Below are 23,802 nucleotides of genomic sequence, written 5' to 3'. Positions count from 1 at the left end.
AAAAATACAGAAATCAGTAATTCAAGTTGTAGGAATCTGAAAAAAGAATACTGGTGTGTGTTTTTTTAAAAAGCAATTTTATCAGTAATAGTAACTTGTCTCGAACACTGATATTTCATGAACAGGCTTTCAGTGTAATGGCCGTAATTCCTTATATATTTCATTTACAGTCTTTGTAGAAAATGAAAAGGACCATGAAAAGAAATCTATACTTTATCACTGATTAAAATAACAATTCAAAACACTGAAGGGCACCCACATTCTACCACTGGTTTCTATGATGAGTGGTTCATTTTGCATTTTTGGTGTGTGTGTGCTCTGCCCAAGTCTATTTAGTATCAACTTCATTATGTTAGGGTCAGGCAAAAGTGTGCCACAGAAACCACTAGCTGAAGATTCTGAAATTTGAGCAGATGGGAGTAGGCCTTACTTCTCCTTTAACTAGAGCTGGTGTCAGCAAGGTGTGGATCTGTATGGAGGAGGATAAATGTCTTAAAAACTGGGCTAAGAAGTGACAGATAGGCCTGCCTCACACTGTGTTGAATCCTGCGTATTTGACATTAGGGAGGTCCTAGAAACCTAGATAATTATCTGTTGAAGAGTTATTGCTATGTGCTTTCCATCTTATGCTCAGTCTGTACATATGCGTAAATAAAACCATATATCACAAAGACACCATAAGTCTCCAGTGACCTTCATTCCTAGGAAACCAAATAGTTATAAACTGAAACCCCTGAGAACTCCCTCTACTTGGATATTGGATAGTGAAAAACAATATGTTTTCTCCCAGTACCTTGGCAGAACATGCATTTCCCCACAAGGGATAGCACATCTCCTTCCAATGCCTGAAACAGTAACAGAGGAAGAAGTATAACTGGGAGGAAAAAAACAAAACTTTCACTCGTGGTGCTTTGTTAGAACATCTCAAGCAGCCTCCTGGGTAATATGTAGCTTTTCAAAAGATTGTGCATTATATGTGTCGCTGAATTGATAAATGTTTATTAGAACACAAGGTCCCTTTGAAGGTAACTACAAGCCTCACACGAGTGAAAGGCAAAGGTATATCAACATTTTGCAATCTGAAATGTTTATTACACTTGTCGAAATCCAAGATGAGTTACCAAAGAATTACCCTACTTCCATTGTAGCATTGCTGAAGTCATCAAAAATGTTGTGCCATCCTGATACACCAACTGAGATGCTCTGAGAAGCCCCAGATAAATAAAACATCTAAACTAGTTCTTGAGACTTAAAAAAAGAACTCCAAAACCTGCTGCCTCTGTAGAATTCTGTACCAAAAATTAATATAAAAAGTTCTGAGAGTGTGTGTTAGTATCCATTTTATTGCCTGCCTTTAAACGAGAACTCATAAAAAGTAGTAGCACAACTGGGCAGTTCTGTCCTATCGGCAATAAATCACAGATTAATATGGCTGGTGCCACTGTTTCATTTTCCAGCTCCTTGTTTTCACTATATGAGGAACTAGCCAGCTTAAAGCCCCCAATCTAATTTGCAGAACTTTACATGACATGTGTGTAAGTGGGAGAGGTGGTTTTTGGGGGGAGGGTAAGGGAAACATGCTGCAAAGAGTAAAATATTCTCACCTGCCTCCAAATGTATTTTTCAAATGCATTTTCTCCTTAAGGACATTTTAATGGGTTCCAATAAAGTGGTTTTCTTATAGTTTGTAGTACTAACTTATTTGTTATTTTAATTATATTCATAATACATCTTTCCTCCAAGAAGCTGAAGGTTCTCCCCGCTGCCTCATTTTATCCTCACAACTGGATGAGAGTTGGTGATTGGTCCAAAGGCACCAAGTAAGCTGGGCTGAGGTGGATGAATCCCAAACCGGAATTAAGATTGCCAGAAGAAATATCAATAACCTCAGATATGCAGATGACACAACCTTGATGGCAAAAAGTGAGGAGGAATTAAATAACCTTTTAATGAGGGTGAAAGAGGAGAGCACAAAATATGGTCTGAGGCTCAACATCAAAAAAACGAAAATCATGGCCACTAGTCCCATCACCTCCTGGCAAATAGAAGGGGAAGAAATGGAGGCAGTGAGAGATTTTACTTTCTTGGGCTCCATGATCACTGCAGATAGTGACAGCAGTCATTAAATTAAAAGACGCCTGCTTTTTGGGAGAAAAGCAATGACAAACCTAGACAGCATCCTAAAAAGCAGAGACATCACCTTGCCAACAAAGGTCCATATAGTAAAAGCTATGGTTTTCCCAGTAGTGATGTAGGGAAGTGAGAGCTGGAACATAAAGAAGGCTGATCGCCGAAGAATTTATGCTTTTGAATTATGGTGCTGGAGGAGACTCTTGAGAATCCCATGGACTGCAAGAAGATCAAACCTATCCATTCTGAAGGAAATCAGGCCTGAGTGCTCACTCGAAGGACAGATTGTGAAGCTGAGGCTCCAATACTTTGGCCACCTCATGAGAAGAGAAGACTCCCTGGAAAAGACCCTGCTGTTGGGAAAGATGGAGGGCACAAGGAGAAGGAGACGACAGAGGAGGAGACAGTGTTCTCAAAGCTGCCAGCATGAGTTTGATCAAACTGCGGGAGGCAGTGGAAGACAGGAGTGCCTGGCGTGCTCTGGTCCATGGGGTCATGAAGAGTCGGACACGACTAAACGACTAATCAACAACAAGAAGAAGCTTGGTGGGAGTGTAGGATTTTGAACCTGGGTCTTCCTAGTCCTAGTCTGACACTTGATAGACATAGAGGGATAAGTGTGTGGATTTTTGCATGAGTGGATTCCATGTTAGTTATTAGGCCTGAAGCCATGGGAAATAAAAGATGGCTGAGTGCTTGAAGTCTTCAGCAGAGTAGAAGAATACCAGAAGCCATTATGAGAGCAAGGCAGTATGAACCACACTTATCAGGATGTTACCCAAGGCCACCCAAGCAAGCCAGGAAAATGGACTGAGATAAGGGCAACTGGTTAGCCCAAAATCTGCTGACGCACTGTCAGTCATGTTCACAGTCTCTGGTGATATACTGCCATACACATTTCCCATATGTTTTCAGACTCACAATAACCTATAAAACCAACCCAGAAGGAACTTAAGAGTTGGAGAATACAGCAGACCCCACTGAAGCAGCGAAGTTCTCCCACTAAGCCTCTGGCTTCTACCCTCGCCATGTCTAGTCTGGCTAACTGGATTGTGTGTGTGTGTGTGTGTGTGCGCGCGTGTGTGAGTTTTCATTAGGATGCTTTACCATAGACTGCTATTATGGGGCCAAAAACTGTTTTTCTACCTGAAATGATCAATGTCTTTCTTGACTCTCACCTTCTAAGATCCCTGAGACCCCAAATTAACCAGAAGTCCTTTTGTGACACAACACTGTCGAAAGTAAAAGTTGTTGTGTTCTTAGGGTCATTTTGGATGACTTGTTTCAAAATATGAAGACAGTAAGAAGATATGTCAAACCTTATTTAACCTTAAGTGTGAAGAGGCTGAGAAGGAAATGGGTGAACTATTTTTTTTATTTAATACAACTGTGCTCTGGGGGTCATAGCACACAGTTACCAGAACTATCAATGAAACAGATAAGGATGTCTGCAGAAGCAATTCCAACAGTATTTATGGAATGAACACTACAGTCAATAGAATAGTTAGTTATGCAGCAGAAACTAAAATAATCAGATGTGTTTGTTTTCCTAGTAGTTTCTTTAAAAACTAGTCCATCTCACTCCTGTAAATAATCCCGATACACAGATTTATTTATTTGAAAAATAATAATCAAAGCTCTTCAGGCAAGCTGACTATTGCTGTAAGCAACGCTTGCCATAGCTAAATGATTGAAGCACTACTCTTTAGCCAAAGGCTATCATAAATATATTAAAATAAAAGTCCATACAGATTGGCAATTATGCCAGATAAATGAGTGCCCTAAAAAAAATTCCAGTGCCAGGATATACTGGAGATCACCCCCTGTGTAAACAACAAAATTAATTGAAACACAGCTGTGTTCAATTTTTAAGGATATTGTTGTTGTTGTTGTTTAGTCGTTTAGTCGTGTCCGACTCTTCGTGACCCCATGGACCAGAGAACGCCAGGCACCTCTGTCCTCCACTGCCTCCCGCAGTTTGGTCAAACTCATGCTGGTAACCTCGAAAACACTATCCAACCATCTCGTCCTCTGCCGTCCCCTTCTCCTTCTGCCCTCCATCTTTCCCAACATCAGGGTCTTTTCCAGGGAGTCTTCTCTTCTCGTGAGGTGGCCAAAGTACTGGAGCCTCAGCTTCACAATCTGTCCTTCCAGTGAGCACTCAGGGTTGATTTCCTTCAGTATGGAAGGATATTTAAGGATATTTAAGGATATTAGCAAACAGTATTATTTTACAAATTGATCTAAACACTATTATTGTTGTTGTTGTTGCTATTATTATTATTATTATTATTATTATTATTATTATTAGTTGATTCCAGATTCTGGTTTTGTTAAATGCATCCTTAGTTTGAAGCCACAGGCTCTAATCCAGAAGCAGTGTTTTCCTTTCTTCCTTTTGAAACCAGAGAGGCAAAATAGTTGTTATTAACTTCAGAGAAACAGGAGATATAGAATACAGAAAACTGAACAACACAATACTGATCATTTTGAGCTGCTATCCTATACAAAGGAGCCTATGTCTGAGTAGACATTACATAATGGCACTGTAACTTTCTTCAGAATTAGGCATATTTGGCTTATAGATTTATTTATTTCGCGTATACTACCTGTCCCCAATTTATTTGATCACTCATGAAAAGCCTATAATATATTTTAATGAACTTTTGCAAGACAATAAGGTGTGAGTTGGTTGACCGGATATTGAATTTTCTTCATCCCATGATGGAAGAATTAGCCTGCTCAAGGCAGAAATCCTATATACACTTACTAAGGAAAAAAACAAGCATGGAACTGGGCACAGTAAAATGCTTCACCTCGAGGAAAATCAAGCCAATGCTTCTGATAACTTTATTGTATCTTTAATAGAATATTGGTGTCCTGTTTCCTGGGCAGCCTGCATTGGTGAATACACTTTTCCCACTTAGAATAGGAAGCCAGCACCTAATAGTTGCTGATACATTGACAAAGATTTGCCCGGCATCTCTACAGCCATGAAATAAATCAGGTGACTAATCAAGTAAACCTACTGGCAATACATAAGTAGTAGCAGGTCAATGGGGCACAGGCCGCTGAGTTCATGCAAGGTAAGAAAGGATTGGGGTAGACTGGGATCGCGAGCCAGATGTAGCAGGGTGTAGGAATGCAAGTGTTTTCAGGTAGAAAAGTGGCCCCACCATTACTTGATATGCCTAAAGCTAGCATGATGAAATAACAGAAGCTGTTATATAATCATGTTTAAAATATCATTTATGAAAACAGATTTAGAACGAACAATGTTTATTGACTACCATATATTGAGCAAATGGTAAAAACCCACAGATGTATGTTTGATTGCAGAATTGTTCATTAGGATCTGAGACTGTCACAAAAATGGTAAAAGTAACTTATTATGTAAGAACCACACACAGAAGCAAACAGATTCATGTTTCTGCTGTAAATTTTTTGCTGCTGCTGTGATTTTTCGCAGTAGCACATTTCAATACGATATCTGCCCCTCTCTCTCTCTCTCTCTCTCTCTCTCTCTCTCTCTCTCTCTCTCTCTCTCTCTCTCCTGTGTTGTACAGTATCTCCTCCCCACCTTCCCTGTATTGTAAATGCTCTTTTCGGCAGATCGAATCCCCGCGACAGGGTGAGCTCCCATTGTTTGGTCCCAGCTCCTACCCACCTAGCAGTTCCAAAGAACATCAAAGTGCAAGAAGATAAATAGGTATTGCTCCAGCGGAAAGGTAAGCAGTGTTTCTGTGCGCTGCTCTGGTTTGCCAGAAGCGGCTTAGTCATGCTGGCTACATGACCTGAAAGCTGTCTGTGGACAAACACTGGCTCCTTTGGCCTGAAGGTGAGATGAGCTCGCAACCCCAGAGTCGTTCAGGACTGGACCTAACAGTCAGGGGGTACATTTACCTTTACCTTTTATGGCATATTCTATGCAAAAGGGAGAAAAGTGAAATTGTGCTTCCGTAAAATTACAAGAAAATTAAAATAATAATAATTTCGGACAGCCAAACCAGGGTATCCTCTTATGATCCACTTGTGCCATAAATAAACTATTATTTAAACATGAGAGGCAGACTTTTTGGAAAGAAGAAGGATGAATGAAGGTGAATTTAAAAATGCCTTTGTATCAACCTTATTTGTACATTCAAATCTATTTCTATGCCCAAGGCCAAATATGTCACCTCTGGAACATGCCAAGCAGAACTAGTTAGTGAGTGATGGAAGACTACCCCCGAAGCAAAATCCATGATATCTCCCTTTCTCCTTGAAGATTTACTACCATGGTGATTTATGAATGGAACAGAGGTGCATATTTAAGACTGACCTTAATTTAAATTTGTTACACGCCACCCTGATCTCTATGAGCACTGCGAGATTCCAGGAGTGCAGGCGCACTTTAACCAAGGTCTGTGTTTCCCTTTGAACAATGAGGCACAGTGGAGATGACTTTATGATATATGACTTATTTACACATATATACAACCTGAGCCTAGATGGAGGGAGTTCAGAGCATTCACATGCTAAGGGGCCCCTGCTCCTTCCATTGCTACAGTATCAGATTCAAAGAGACCGATTGTGCCCAATCCTCTCTGTTGCATAAAACCAACTGCATTCTCCTCTGCCCCTGCTCACTTGTCACTGCTGAAGCAAATGGTTTCCTGGGCTTACATCATCCAAAACGGAAATCCTACAAGCTTTTGTCTCTGCTCACTAACACACAGCTGGAGGGGAAGCACAGCTGGAGGGGGCCCTCCCCTCCACTTGCTGTCTGGCACTGAATGTCCTGATGGCTCCTCTTTTGTTAGGTTATCACTCATTTTTGTCCCCCTAATACTCAGACTAGTTATCACCAGGCTTGGCTTGTTAACATAAGCTTAACCCAGGGGTTCAGTGTTTTGCACCATTTAACTCTCCAAACCTTGATGAAGTCTAACTTTTATTAGACCCAGGAATTTAAGGTGTCTCACCCCCACAAACTCCTAATATCCTAGTGATCAACAACATTGTTTGCTACTTTGACACAATGAGAAGTGCAAAGAAACATGATTTCTTGCTCCATTCCCCATCTCCAACAGCAACAAACTCCATCCTTTCACCCATCACAATAACTGCAACCCTGCAGAGATTCGTTTAACATACACATGTATGCTATGCATGTATGTAATATATAAATAATATAAGGTTGGCTAATCCTTCTGATCACAACTTTTAGGTCTTTACATTATTATCAAATTTGAACTTACCTTATTTGGATTGATTGCTGTGATAACCCAAACACACTGAGCGTTACTGTCATACTGAAATGGAAAGTTGGGGGACGTGAAGGTGCCACCAGGACCCTGAAGGTTAGATCCACAAGTCTTGACTGTAAAAGAAGAAACGAACATTACAGTTCCCAAATAACATCACATTATATTCTAATTGCAGCTAATAGTCACTCCCAGTGTTTCCAAGGAAGTCCTCCATATGCTTTAAAGTAGTCTGGTGAATTCCAAAATGAAGGAAGAAGAGATTCAGATACCAGATTTGAAAATGCATCCCTTGGCTTCATTTAGGTGATGGACTGATCCCAGGTACCCCTTTAGAAGTCCCCAAGTCCCAATTCATGCCAAGGATGGAACTCTTTATATTTTTAAAGTTGCTGCTAGACCAGGTTAGCCAGCATGCTGCCCTCTCAAATGTTGTTGAACTACAAATCCCATTATCCCTATCACCGGCTGGTTCCGATGGGAACTGAAGTCTAACAGCTGAAGGGCACCATGTTGCCAACCTCTGTTCTGGACTAATACAAAACTGGAATGGAAAATGAAGGAGAGAATGAATACTTCACAAACTAACAGCTGTGCCACCTTTTCCTGCTCCCCACCCCCTTTCTTCTGGCTATTAAAAGGTAGGAAGTCATCTACCAGAGGAGAAGGAAATCTAATGGGAACAATAGATCTTGCATGTTCTTTACTTCTCTGCTTCAATGATGCATGCAATAAACACCTTTGGCCTAATCAGTTTGTTTGAACAGTAATATTGTTGTGATTTAGACAAAAAATACTTCTGAACAGATTCTGAACCACATTTCCATTTCTTCATATACAAATGAAAGAGCAAATGTTTCTTTTTAAAGATCTGCCTTTCCCCCATATTTATGTCTGACAGCTGCTGCTATTTATAAAGGATTTTAAGATATTATATGACTTAAACTAATATATTCAGAAGGCATGTCCCACAGTCACTTTTGCCATTGCCATCTGTTAAACTATGTAAAAACTGCAGTTTTCTAATAAAGAAAAAAATTCATCTTATAAATCCGGAGATTAGATTCCAAAAATATAGTAATGAAATTTGTGTTAGGGTAAACAGCTCAAGATTTATGTATAAGCCTTTGCATAAATTATTCTAATGCTGCTGCATTATTAAATGTAAAGTAAATGTGTGGTTCTATTTAAAAAATGTGAGGTGAGAACAGGGAACTCAAGATAGCAAAGTGTGTAGCAAGTCCCTATCCTTGCTTCTCTGCTTAGCTACTGAGGTGAAATGAGATTCAGACAAACATGAGAATAATGACTGGTTAACAGTGATTGCTTTTAGGGAAGCAAAGAACCGTTCTACAATAAGCTTATCCTGTGCAATGAACATCAGTGACTGCATACCCAAACTGTGTAATTTCATGAAAGAAGTCCACTGTTTTTATTGCATTAATTCGAGAAACAAACAGAGAAGAGTGAATTGTTGTCAAAGACTCATTTGCCTGCTTTGCACAGCACAGCAAGTCAAACTACAGCTTATCAGGACCACACAAATGTGCAACTTCCAGAGCGGAGCTTGCAGTCGCTTTGCTACTCCCCAGACCTTTTTGATCCTGCACCATGCTGAGCTAAGCCAAGCTTTGGCTCTGGCAGCATAACATCCAACCCCAGACTCTTAGTTAAGCACTCTTCTCACTAACCACAAGCTACAGTCAGCAATATATGCATAAATTTCTAGCTAACTTTTGAAGTCCCTCTGATCTATTTTGCACCATAGGATTACCTTCTTTTTAACAATCTCCTTTCTGCAGGGTCAATAATTTATTGTGATGCACACAATATTTCCTTTTATCTTACACTCCCCACCCACCCCACTTAAAAAATGAATAGTGTTATCTCACTGAGGAAACACACTTCTCATATTCAGATCCAGGTCTTTGGTGAGCTTTAAACTTAACAGATTATATATCAATGTATAATCAATGCATGGACCCTTTTCTGCTGCACAAAAATTATTTGTCAACATAAAAAGGGCCTTTGAGAACTCAGGCAAAAGGCTTTTGGGTAAGCTGATCAGGATAGCTGAGTCAAGAGTTTAAGCAGATAGTCAAACAAGCTGAGCTGGAGATCAAGCTAACGGTTAAAAAGCTCAACATCAATGGACATAATACAATAATGCTACTCAAAGCAGGGAAGCTCAGTTGATTGGCGGTTAGTAGGAGGATGGAGAAAGTAAAAGGAAAAACAATGTTGCCAGCACTTTGGGCTGGAAAGTAACATTTAAGAAGTACTCATTGTGTCTTGCTGCCCAATAATACCATGTCTACAGTAGGATCACGTCTTACATGGATGTTACATCCCAGGGTAATAGCACGTGAAGGCAAAATCGTGTATAGTCAGAACAACCCTTTTAAAACCATAAAAACCTTAGCACAACACTTACCAGTGAATGGCAACTGCGTTGCTTAGTCTTCCTCTTCTGAGATGGATGTTGTTCCAGGGGGACAAGTGTGGGTGACTGACAGCCTGCTTCAAATGAAGTACTTGGCTGTGGTTCAGCTTCAGAGGTTGATTGTGTTGGCTGGTGATATTTTTTTGTGAGAAGCACGGTAACTGCTGCTGTTGTCTCTTAGGCTAATCAAACATTTCTTGGTAGAGTCTCACAGTGTCTGTAATCCTTCGTGCAATTTTGAGGCTTCATTCCATGGAGGGATCAAACTCAGCAATCAAATCACCGACATGCTTTATCGCTTGGAAGAGTTGAGCAAATTTATGCAGGTTCCAACTTGCTGTCACCATCACCTCTTTGTCAGTTTTATCTTCTGCCAGTGGCAGACTTTGGGCTTTAAAATTTCAGCAGCACCCTGTACGATGCCTAAATTTGGTGTCCCCCACCTCTCACTTTCTGTTGTTTGTCACTATTCCAGCACTCCCTGTATCACCCTCTTGGCTCAGAGCCCAGGGCAGAAACGCCCCCTAAATCATCCTCTGCTTCTGTACAAAATAATACTAGTTCTTCCAGCTTTGGTCTATATTGTTCACTTTGTTTGCAGTGCTTGGAAAACCCTTAAAATCTCTCATGCATTGCTTCCAAATGTTTTGCCAGCATGCATCACTGTTTCAGGCTCAAATACCTCCATTGCCTGCTTGAGGTAAGTGATGCAACTGGCAATGTTGAAGGACTTCCAGCATTCCATGAGATTAAGATTGGAATCAGCATCCATAGCATTTAGTATCCATGAGAAAGTGAGCTTCCTGTAAATCACCTTGCAGCAGTGAATCACACTGTGGTCCAGAGGTTGGATGAGGGAGGTCATATGGTGGGGAGAAGACTTCAACTTCAACATTGTTATGTGCAAAGAGGAGAGCCTCAAAGTGGCCAGGAGCATTGTCCACAATGAGAAGCAGTCCTTGTCAGGGACCGTGCTGAGGAGGGATGCACAGATGAGGAATGGTGGGAGCCTTCCCCCTCACCCTGCTCATGATCAGGATCCTTAATCTTCCCAGAAGCAGTAGGACAGTATAGATTTGGAGCAGCAGTTTGCGGAGGGACATAGTTCAGAAGACAAAAGTTGGGAAGAACTGGGTGGTGAACAGATAGGAGAAGAAGAACCGGAAGAGAGAGAGAGTTAACAGACTGCACAGAAAGCACAGTGGTTGCAAGATCAGGTTGCAAGACAAGGAAGTGACTCAGGTGACTTGGGGGAAGTGGGTGTGAACCTTAATTGGGAGACCTTTGCTCTGAGAATGGACTCTTTGTTCTTTCACTGTGATCATTAAAATCTCTTTAAATGATAACAGACTATTTTTGCTCCCTCCCTTTATCCACGGCCAAAGGGAAGGAACCACTTCCCCAAAGCCTGACAGTCCTGATGTTGAAGTCTTCATGTTTCTCTTCAATGCAGCACTTCACCTCTGGAACAAAGCACTGTAGTCACCCAAGCCTTTTCATTGGACTGCCAGAAAACAGGAATGAGATTCTTGTTCTTGCCTTTTAAGGTGTGGGCGTTTTCAAAGGTATACAGCAAGCCTGGCCACAGAACAACATAGTCACATGGTGTTTAGCTGCTTTGAAGCCAGAGGCCTTTTTTCAGTTTTGGAGCTGTAAATAAGGTCAGGCATTTTCTTCCGGAAGAGCCCCATATTGTCAGCATTAAAAACTTGCCATGGAAGATATCCCTTGTCATCTAACAACTTCTTTAACTGCTCCACATAGGCTTTTGACACCTCTTAGTCTGCAGCTGTAGATTGCCCAGTTACAGTATGTGCACATTTCTGAGGCTGAAGCAATTCCTATAATTGTTAAACCAACCAGGACTGGCTTTGAATTGCTTCACAGACTGCCCACCCTCGATGGAAGGTATAGATTGTGAATAGAGTGTGAGAGCCTTTTGTCACAACGTGACACCCTCAATAGACACATGTTTGCAGTTCACATCTTCCAGCCATAAGTTTAATGCCTTCTCAGTCTTGACCAAAGCCTGGCTACACACCTGGTTCATCACATTCACAGTTTCTGGAGCACTTGCTGCCTTAGCCACATAGATTTCTTTCTCTTGAATCTTCATGACAACTGCTGTACATCTTTGTGTGTCACACTGCATACAAGACATGCCATCCCTCAAGTAGTCCAGCACAGCCACTTTTTCTTCCGGTGTTGGAACCCATCTTTGCTTCTTGGGTTGTCCACCAGTTGAACAAGCTGCCTTGCATTTTAGGGCCATGCTTTGCAATCTCCATGTGTACTTCTATTGCTCTCCCTAGGCTACTCCTTTGAGAACCTTTTTAGGCCACTCACACAATCTCTGTGCTCCTTCATTTGCTCTTGCGAGGGCACCTGCAAACTATGCTGGTGCCTCTGATCACTCTCGTAAGGTGAAGGAAATGGTGCATGTGATTATTGACTTTTCCCGCTTTCCTGCCCCTGGACAGTTTTCCCCACACTCTCGGCCTGCCTTTCACAAATTTTTTTTAAATTTTTTTTTGGACAAGCACATAAAACTATAATTACGTAAGTAAAATCTGTGTAAGTTGCGATCCTATTCTCAGAAGCAGGCCTTTTCAGAGGCAGTGCCAAACCTTTGGAATGCTTTTCTCACTGAGGCATCGCTCCCCTCGGCATTGTACCATTTTAGGAGGAACAAAAAGACATACCTCTTCCACAAGACTTTGGGAAGTGAAGACGTATAATTTGTTGATTATGAAGTAAAGACCATTAAGTCTATTAAGTGTATGGTTCCCCTTATCTTTGTTCTTTTAAATTATGCTGTTTATTTTGTGTTATTTTTTATTGGTTTTAGAAATATGAATCGGTTTGTTTTAATATATTGCATGTGACCATATAGAAGTGTCTGGGAAAATAAATAAACAAGTCCTATTGAATTCGATGGGATTTACACCAAAGTAATTGGGCACAGAATCACATAAGCTGTAATGGGAATACAAAAAGCCCCAAGCCATATAGGACAAGGTCATGTTGTAGCTTCTTCCCAAACCAGCATTGACCCAGGGAACTAAGGCAGACACAGGGCTGGAGAGGGACTGCAGTTTGGGTTCTTCCCCTGTGTAGCCTGTTGCTAAAGAGCTACCTAAAATGGCTCCTTTTTCACAACAGTAACAAGAGAAGGGGCCACTGGAGAACGTGATGGGATATGGATCCATTCCTGATCCACTCAGGACTATATAGATGAAACTCTGTGGAGGTCACTGATAAGCAACAAATCCGGAATCATTACCAAATCAATGTACACAGACATTTCACAACTGTTTTTTGTTTTTCTGCGCTAATCTCAATCAAACCCGTAGCAGCAGTAACCATTCTTTAGCAACAGTTGCTTCACAGCAAATGTAAAGCATGGAGGATTTGAGGTGTGAAAAAGCAATATCCCATTGTCCTCCCAGCTCTCTGCAGTTTCATCAATTATCCATTTAGCAGTATCATTACGAAGAGGAATACGTTTTCTCAGGTTTTACCCCATTAGCCTGCAACATTGCATGTTATTTAAACTATTACAATGTCGACCACTTTCCAAAGTTCTTTTGACTGCAGTCTAACATGGCTCCCTGACTTAGAACTTTCAGAGTGTAACAATCGGAAAGCTTCAAGGGCACCAGCCTCATCCATGTTTTAATTCTTGAGGACAGTCATTTTTGTTGGATGAGTTTAAATAAAATTCTCTTCCTATGCTTGAAGAGTTCAATTTCGCTGCCAGTAGTATCATTATGTTTAGCTTGCTAATGGCACTGCAGTTTTGTTGGTTTTGCATTAATATTTTTTTCCCAAGTACATCACAGGCTCTGTGCTTTCAATATTCTTTTTTCATCATTGCTCTGGACTGAAATGAACTCTAATGATAAATAATGGGCAAACTCTGGCTCTTTGTTGCAAAAACTTTGAGCATTCTATCCTTCTGCTTTATGCTTGGGAAACATTAACACTACTTTACCCTATATTATTTATTTTAAGATGCATTTTACATAGAGCTCCTTTCCTCCAAAAGTGTTGGGGCAAATGTTCTTCTGCATTTCTAACCCTGCATACCAAAGCCTTATTCACTGATTCGTTTCCATGGTTGATTACAATTGGTTATACCACCTACTCTCATAATATTTTCTCATTAAGTAGATTCAACAGAATACAGCTACTGTATTTTAAAATCAAAGGTTTGTTACAATAATATTTCCCAGCATCTGTAATGTAATTCTGAAAACTATGGGGTTTTTTTATGTGCTCCCAGAAGCAAAATAAAGTTCTTTCAGAAAGATAATTCTGTGCATTTTAGAATCTATGTTTAATCTAACTCTCCTCCCCATAACCAAATTATCCCAAAATTTAAAAGCCAGTTTTAGACATCTGGCACCTTAGGATCTTTCTAGAGATCCTAGAAAGGATATAATTTTTGCATCTACCAGTAAGGAATTAACCATAAGAACTAAGAAGAGCTCTGCATCCAGTATCCTGTTCTCTCAACTGCCAACCACATGCTCAAGGCAAACCCACAAGTAGGGCATGAACTCAGCAGTAATCTCGCCACTTGCAATTTCCAGCACCTGTTATTTAAAGGCATGTTGCCTCCGACAGTGGAGGGAAAACATAGCAATTGTGGCTACTAACAATGAATAGCCTTATCCACCTTGAATTCGTCCAATGCCCTTTTAAACCTATCCAAGTCGAGGGCCATTGATTTACTATGCCCTATGTAAAGGTAACTCACAATTTGTGCACATTTAACTTGTGCACATTCAGCTTCATGCGCTTGGCAAAAGAATTTTTAAAACTTAAGAAGGGAGCAGAAAGGGGGCAGGTGTCCAGGAAAAAAAGACTTGGGCAATCCAACCCACCATTGAGCCCAATGTGTTTTGATTATCCAGATTTTGGGCTCTAGGTGCTATCCCCAAAATGTAATCCTGGTGTAAGTTGAGAGTCGTCTGTACTTACTTTTGCTTCTCCTGAATCTTTCAACTAATCCTGGCTCAGACACTTCTACCATTGGTACAAAAACACCTGTACATGGTGTCTGTTTGTAAATGACTTTCAAACGTGTGTTTTACCCTATAATGCTTTGGCCTCTTTGAAATGCTATTCTGTGCCCTTGCAATTTTAATATCTAGTTCTGTATTCCAATTCGGGTTCAAAGGGAGTCTCATCCTTTTGTGTTGGCTGAGTTTCTCCCGAAACATTCCCCTGTCTGTCCGATGTTATAGAGCCATACACATTGCTGTAACTGGAATTCATTATTTATGATTAAATCTACTTTGTATTTTATTATTTAAGTCTTGATGTTACTGTACACCACTAAAAACATCAGTTTAAAGTGCTCATACATAATATTTTGCTTTGCTAATAGGCTGTTCTCATGCATGTTTATTGTAAGTATGTTTCTTTAAAGAGGATGTGTTCTTGAGGAAGTTTACATAGAAATTCAGCCTAGACATAACTATTATAGGTGAAAGTTTTGCTTATACAGTCGTACCTTGGAAGTCGAACGAAATCCATTCTGGAAGTCCGTTAGACTTCCAAAATGTTCGAAAACCATCATACATTTTCTAGCAGCAGCTTCTGATTAGCTGCTGGGGATTATTTCTGAGCAGACATCCATAGGACTGCACAAGTAGTTTGTATATCTGAAAAGCAGTGTTAAGTTAAATTTCATTTTTTAAAAAAAATTCAGAGATCGAACTGTTTTACTGCATTGTATGAAATTACTGAAGAACTGGAAGGAACAGAAGCCAAGAAGTCCTTAAATGTGTCCTTTATGCTCAGTGCAGTTCTCTGAAGAATCAATATTTTTGAACTGATAAAGAAAACTGCATATATGACCTAGTTCTCTTTGACCCTCTGATTGCCCTTCAGTGTAGTCTCTTTTCAAAACCCAGTCAGCAATATCGAACGAGTTATTAAACAACTTTGCTTATTATCCCTTTGATTATCTGAAGTGCTAATGAGAATTACTATATTGAAGAGAGTGCAAGCTCTAACCCACAACCTATTTTAGTCAATGGAAAAGCACACATTAGTTATAATGGCTCAGACTGTATCCAGACCCAAAATCAGAGTTCAGTTCCTTTCCTGCTGCTGCTACCAGCAGCCTCCTTGTCCCAGAGGAATGGCACCCCACACCTTTTTGTTCCAGTATGTTTTAAATTAGTGCTTGCTTGCTATTTCAGCCCTGTAAGACTTTCATAAGAAACCTGTACCATCTACCCTTTCGCACATTGCTGTCCCTGTGCTCACAGTCTTTGTTCTTTTCTCTCCTGCTCCTTGGGAAAGGAAATAAGAACTTATTCCACGACACAGGGTGGTGAATTACTGTGCTGTATGGGCAAATTCATTGCCTTCCAGATCCTGAACTTACAGCTGTCATGCTGCGTCACATAACTGCTTTAAATATAACTAGGGTCCTCTCCAGTAAAGGTAAAGGGACCCCTGACCATTAGGTCCAGTTGTGACTGACTCTGGGGTTGCGGTGCTCATCTCACTTTATTGGCCGAGGGAGCCGGCATACAGCTTCCGGGTCATGTGGCCAGCATGACTAAGCCACTTCTGGAAACGCCATTTACCTTCCCGCTAGAGCGGTACCTATTTCTCTACTTGCACTTTAACGTGCTTTCAAACTGCTAGGTTGGCAGGAGCAGGGACCAAGCAACGGGAGCTCACCCTGTCGCGGGGATTCGAACCGCCGACCTTCTGATCGGCAAGTCCCAGGCTCTGTGGTTTAACCCACAGCGCCACCCGCGTCCCTCTCCAGATGGCCCTCTCCAGAGTGGTGTTTTATTATGGGTGTGGATTTCTAGAGGTAGGCTGAAGAACCCATTTCAACTGGTCCCATGGTACTGGAGTACTGTCTGCCCTGTCCCAGTTCTGTGCAGATATTTTAGAATGAATTCATGCATATTCAAAAACAAACAAACCAACCCCAACAACACCTGCATATAATTTCTTGGCTGAAAAGAACAACAAGCTGATCTTGATGGCTGCCTTTCTGTCTTCTCTTGCTTGTTTTACAAACGTAACTGCAGCTGTTCACAAGTTGTTAGCTAGCCCATAGGGCTTTCCCCAGTATATCTATGGAAAACACAGAAGCAAACATCCCTGGGAGCAACACAGTTTGATGGAGTGCCATCACTCTCAGGGGGAATTGTACTGGAATAAGTATCTCTGCACCCACAATTCCTGTCTACTAGCTAGCCATTTGTAGGAAGCAGTACACTGTTGTTGTTTTTAAAGAAGCAAGCAAAAAAAGTCAGAGGGGCTGCCTACAGACCATATCCTATAAGATCGGCAAGGTAATTAGGAGATCAGGCTAGGTGCAGATTCTCAAGCAGACACATAATCCAATCTGCACAGTGCAAATGAATGTCTCTGCATCAGAATTCACTTTTGCCATATTTCTCTCCCATCCCTGGTTAAGTTGCATGTGGTAAGAATCCTTCCTTTGACCAGGAACCCTGATTATGCAGGATACTGGATCACTAGGGGAGTTTTAACTGCATTTGACTGAACATGGTTAGAATCTGCCTTCACACAAGTCAGAAGTGGATCAAGCATGGGGGAGTCTGCTCTTCATTTTACACCCACATGCATTCCTTTGATCCCTTTTTGAGTACTTAAGTATTTCATCAAAATAAATGCATTACAGATATGCAACCTCACTATTGTATTACTGTATTATCTGCTCTTATTCTACATACACATTTTCTAGCTGTTTATGATGAATGCTCTCATGTCATTACATAGGAATCCAGGAGGGTAACATTTCTCCAATGAAAATAGGGACATCCCATTCCATAATGATATTTTTACTATGTATACCCCACACATCTTACTGAGTTGCCCCAGCCAATCTGGGCAGCTTCCAACATAAAAAAAAAACCCATAATAAAATATTAAACAACAACAACAACAAAACTTCCTTACACAGGATTGCCTTCAGGATTGGATAACTCCATACCTTCCAACATTTCTCCAATGAAAATAGGGACGTGCCAACCTAGCAGTTCGAAAGCACATCAAAGTGCAAGTAGATAAATAGGTACCACTCTGGTAGGAAGGTAAACGGCATTTCCGTGCGCTGCTCTGGTTCACCAGAAGCGGCTTAGTCATGCTGGCCACATGACCCAGAAGCTGTACGCCGGTTCCCTCAGCCAATAAAGCAAGATGAGCACCGCAACCCCAGAGTCGGCCACGAATGGACCTAACGGTCAGGGGTCCCTTTACCTTTACCTAAAGAAAAGTGGGACATTCCAAGATCAAATCAGAAACTGGCACAGTTTCTCTAAATCAGGGACGTCCCTGGAAAATAGGGACACTTGGAAGGTCTGGGATAAATATTTAACAGAATTGCAAACAGTAACTCACTACCTCCACAGAATGTCATGTTTCTTGCAGGGGCACGGAAGAAAAAATGAATATCATAAAAAAGTGGTTTATGCTGGTGAGTTACTCAAGCTGTGTGGCAGTAACAGAAAATCTGAGGCTTATCTTATAGATCACAAACTACAACCTTCCAGCGGCACATAGCAAGCAATAGTAAATCAGGAGTTCCTACAGCTTTCTTTGCTAAATTGAAAGCAAACACTTAGATGGAATCCTCTCTATTTTTAATGAAAATCTTCTTTAGAATATTATCTGCTGTCATTGCTCAAAGAATGCTTTAATATCATTTAAAAGTAATTTATGAGCAATGCATTATATAGCAATAAGATTTTATTAGAACTATTTTTACTGAACAATAAAGTCAGCTTTAAATGAATTTGATCAAGTCAGGAACACAGCATGTTTGTAATAAACCTGCATGCTGTTAACAAAGTAAATTATTTTTAAGCAAGATGAATCCTGATATAAAATGCAATATTTTAATAGAAAAACTGGAGTGTGTGCTTCAGTGAATAATATGTACATAAACAGATTGGAATTTCTTAGGTGTCTGGTTGGTCTTCATTTAAATAATAATAATAGTAATCTAATAATTATTTCATATATACTTCCAACCAAAAAAGCCCAAATTAAAATATAATGTCCCTTGTTTCTTTGTTATAATTTATGTAAAGATCTAGCTCAGTCATGTGCAATCTACTCCCAATGTGTGTATATATATATATATATATATATATATGCATGTTTTGGTGTCCTCGGGTGTCTTCCCGTGTAAAAGTTGGGGTGTCTAGGCGACGTTTCGACGAGGATGACGAGTGAGACCTCGTCGAAACGTCGCCTAGACACCCCAACTTTTACACGGGAAGACACCCGAGGACACCAAAACCTGCATTCCTGTACCCGTGAAAATCTACGAAAGCATATATATATATATGCTTTCGTAGATTTTCACGGGTACAGGAATGCAGGTTTTGGTGTCCTCGGGTGTCTTCCCGTGTAAAAGTTGGGGTGTCTAGGCGACGTTTCGACGAGGTCTCACTCGTCATCTTCAGGCTGGTGCTTTCGGCTTCTTGTTACTGGAACAGAGCAGGATCTCAGTGTTTGAGTTCCTATAAATACTGTTGAGGGGGTGTGGTGTATAGCCTCCAATGTTCTGGGCAGAGAGGAAGTTCCCAGGCTAGTGTGCCTTTTCTTCTTTTGTTCCTTAATTACTTGAGGGATATCTTCCACTATCTACCGGAAAAAAACACACACCAACCGCTACTTACATGCACAATCACACCACCACCCTGCACAAATAAACTCCGTAGCCAAGACTCTCATCTCCAGAACCAAACGCCTGGCTGACAAAGACCACTTGACAACTGAGTTACAGAATCTCTCAAATGTGTTAATTGCCAATGGATACCAGCAAAACAGGGTTACGAAGCTAATCCAAAAAGAAACACCCCCAAAAAACCAAGACACAGAAGAAAACAATGGCATGGCCCTCCTTCCTTATATCAAGGGCACTACAGATAAAATTAGCAAAATCCTCCATAAACACAATATCAAAACAGCCTTTTGCACCAACCAAAAAAATAGCCAATATCCTCAGAAACCCCAAGGATAAAATCCAGTTGGAAAACCAAGGGGTCTATGAAATACCCTGCAAAGTCTGCCCAGCCACGTACATTGGACAAACAAACAGACGAATAAATGCACGTATCGCAGAACACAAGAATGCCGTCAAAAAAGAAGAAAAAACTTCCTCTCTTTTCCAACACATGAAAGAAACAGGACACGAAATTAATTTTGCAGATTCCAAATTGCTCTTTAACATGGAACATCACCACAAGAGAATAATCATGGAAGCCATCGAGATAGAGAAACACCCTCACAACATGAACAAGCGTGACGACACATCCCGCTTGCCAGACATCTGGAAATTAGCCCTCCCCACAAAAACTGACACCAGATCCAGAGGCACACAGAACGCCATCACCAATCAACCACACCAGACCCAAACCCAGACCCTCTCCACAGATAAATTACAGACACCATCCAGTAGCCAAACCATGGTGGCACCTCCGGATGCTGCACCCCCCTGCAATCCCTACACAGATCTGGCTGACACAGGCCACAAAACCACAGCTCGCCCCTATACACGAAGCCAAGCCAGAGCACAACTAAGTGCAGTACAGCCATCTTCTCAGAAAAACTCTTCACAAAGTTCAAGAGGTCAAGACACAAAGACTTTAGCAACTAATCCACACCTAATGACCCACCTAAGTGGTACTCAGGATATCACTCAAGAAATCACTCAAGATATCCCTCAAGTAATTAAGGAACAAAAGAAGAAAAGGCACACTAGCCTGGGAACTTCCTCTCTGCCCAGAACATTGGAGGCTATACACCACACCCCCTCAACAGTATTTATAGGAACTCAAACACTGAGATCCTGCTCTGTTCCAGTAACAAGAAGCCGAAAGCACCAGCCTGAAGATGACGAGTGAGACCTCGTCGAAACGTCGCCTAGACACCCCAACTTTTACACGGGAAGACACCCGAGGACACCAAAACCTGCATATATATATATATATATATACCCATTGGATTGACCAAAGTTGTTGAGATTTTTTTGGGGGGAGCCATGGTTGTTCAGCTTTTTGGAGGAAGCCAAAGTTGTTGAGCTTGTTTTGGGGTTGTTGAGCTTGGGGGGGGGCTATCAATCAGGATCATGTGATCAACCAGGCTCAACCAGAAATACCCCCCAATTGACCAGTAGATCACGATCAACCAGTTGGACATGCCTGATCTAGCTGCATGAATAAAGCAATGTATGGATGCTATAATAAAAAAGACAAGATATAGAAAAGAGAGGAAACAGAAATACAAATTAGAAAGCCCAATTCTTATAAGAATGGTAGTCACACTGTCTTGAAGATGTAACTTCCCGAAATGTATGTTTCTTTCAAGTCCATTTTATTCAAAAATGAGTACAGTCCTGCACACACTTAAACTGCTAAAAGTTGCAATCACTTTCTATACACTTGCCTAGGAAGAAGCCCTGCAATGGGAAGCCTGCTCATGCCCTTCCTTGCACAACCGCTAGTCATATCGCCAACTATCTGGTAACTGCTGTCCCTCTCTTAAAAAACCTACAGCCCCCAGATTGGGGTCGGGGTTCTGAGGTTCTCAAGAAAACTAAGTGTTTACTCAGGGACTGCAAGACAGCACCCAGCTTATTTGACTCTCTCCGGGGAGAAAGCACTTGCTTTCTCCACCAAGATTCCACTCAGTTTAAACAGCCAAGCTGACTTCCAGGAACAAGGCATTCCACAGCTCTCTGGAATGGTGAGTGAGATGTGTCCTGCATCAAGGGAAGGGAACTGTTTTCAAATGAGAGCCTTGGAGCCACTCCAGGGTGTGGCAATTTCCACACACATACCCAGATAAATTGGGCCCGGGAAAAACAACAACAGCTCTGGTCATACCTAGGGGGAAGAAGCTTTCCTTCAGACTGACCACTTCTCCCTCTGTTGGCTGCTAGGAGCACCCATCAGAAAGAGGCTCATGCACTGGAACTTGGTCCTACAAGACTATGACTTCTGCATTAAGGGCCAGGACAATGTGGTTGAGGATGCTGTGTCTAGATAGTATTTTGAGTAAGCCACTTGAAGTAGACTGGCTGCTCCTTTCCTATGAGTCTCATTGAACACATACCCTCCAACATTTCTCTGATGAAAATAGGGGCATCCCATTCCATAACGATCATTTTACTATTTATATCCCACACATCTTATTGGGTTGCCCCAGCCATTTTGGGAAGCTTCCAACCAATGCCAGATTTACATATAAGCTAAACTAGCTTTGGCTTAGGGCCCCACTCTCTTGCGGCCCCCCAAAAAATTAAAGGAAAAAAACCTGGTTGTACATTTCCAAAACAGTGTTTTGTGTTGTGTAGGCTCCTATTTGTTATGTCCATAAATCACCATATAGCATATATTCAACACACAAAAACAGCGACAATTTGTTGTCGACAAAGGACAGCTGGACATATAAAGGGCCCCCTTACCTTCAGTGGCTTAGGGCCTCATCAAACCTAAATCCGGCCCTTGTTCCAACATACAGAAAAACATTTTATATCCTGATTTTATTTTGTGAACCTCCCTTGGTAAACAACAACAACAACAACAACAACAACAACAACAACAACAAACTTCCCTATACAGAATTGCCTTCAGACAGCTCAGGGGCCAGATATTTTCACAGTGCCCCCCGGGGGCATGGCATACAGCCCGTCTGAGCTTGTCATACATCCTGGGGGCATGATATGACACCTGTGAGGGTGTGGCACGCCGTCCACAGGAGCATGGCACACATTCTGGGGGGCATGGCGCGCCGCCCATGGGGGCATGACTCCCAGCGCATGGGGTGGCGCATGTCCGGGGGGCCCACCACGATGGCACCCTACCGGAATAGTGGTGCCAGGGGCGGTCTGCTCCCTCCACACTCCCATTCCTCCACCAGTGTATCTCCATACCCTCCAACATTTCTCCAATGAAAATAGGGACATCTTAAGGAAAAGTGGGACATTCCAGGATCAAATCAGAACCCGGCGTGCCTTCTTTAAATCAGGGATGTCCCTGGAAAACAGGGACACTTGGAGGGTCTGTGAACACAATGAGGCTTACTTCTGAGTGACCACCCTTCTGCACTATGTTCAGAAAGTAGCAACAATCAAGAAAAGAATACAAGAGAAAAGAGAAATGAATGTTGTAATTGAGAGAGAAAGAAAGGACACAGTTCAATAGGAATAGGGTTCTTTTCAAAAGGGCAAGTCAGATAAAATTGGGAAAGGATTAGTAAAATAAACTGTAATATGATAAAATATAAAACTGGGGCCAAAGTATTCTGATGAGAAGAAACATAGAGATTAGAGGAAGAAGGAACTAAAGAAAGAAAAGATTAAATAAAAGATGTTAGAAGGTTGAATTCAATACAAGAAGAGATTTGGGGGGGGGTTGGTAGCTGGTATAAAACATTTACCATATATTAATGTTTCCTCATGTTCAGATTGTATCTTTGAACAAATGATTCAGTACTGAAAATAACTCCAAAAACTACCAGGCCACAAATAATCAGTTGGCTTGCCTGCTGCTCACACAGCAGTGTGAACCAAAACACACACATACACATACCCCTTAACAAATCCTTTAATCTCACACTCCTGAAAGTAACAGTATTAATACAGCTGCTTGGCGCTTAGAGGATTAAGAAAGAAGGAAAAATCCAAGCTGGAGAAAACCATATTTAACATTTCCCTGAACTGACTTCAAAGAAGCGTTTCTCCAGTAAGACAAAAGTCTAATTCAGATGCTGCTGCAAAGGTCTCTCCCCCCAACCCACCCACCCAAACATGGGCTGCAGAGATAGGGGGAGAGAGTCAATTTTATTGTACATAGCCAAAGGCCTTTATAATGGACGACAGAGACTAAAAGGAAACTTTCATATAAAATCATACAATGTAACCTGTAGCAGTTTACAACATAAAAAGAAATTTACAACATTAACCTT

The 23,802-nt window shown here is 41.3% G+C and overlaps 1 protein-coding gene across 5 annotated transcripts in view; it reads right to left on the bottom strand.

Moving 5' to 3' along the window:
• The window catches only part of CSMD3 (CUB and Sushi multiple domains 3), a 584,176-nt gene that overhangs the window by 270,016 nt on the left and 290,358 nt on the right, over positions 1–23,802 (bottom strand). For all 5 annotated transcript variants that reach the window (XR_014170321.1, XM_081918582.1, XM_081918583.1 and 2 more), the window contains one exon: positions 7,371–7,492. Coding sequence is in view for 4 of the 5 variants with exons in the window: in XM_081918582.1 (XP_081774708.1) it covers positions 7,371–7,492 (122 nt within the window). In the remaining variant the exon portion in view is untranslated. The remainder of the gene's footprint in view (positions 1–7,370; positions 7,493–23,802) is intronic.

Source organism: Podarcis melisellensis, assembly GCF_964234715.1.
Source record: "Podarcis melisellensis genome assembly, chromosome: 7".
Classification (NCBI taxonomy): domain Eukaryota; kingdom Metazoa; phylum Chordata; class Lepidosauria; order Squamata; family Lacertidae; genus Podarcis; species Podarcis melisellensis.
Note: the sequence above shows the minus strand (reverse complement) of the source record. Positions and strands in the feature narration are given on the sequence as shown.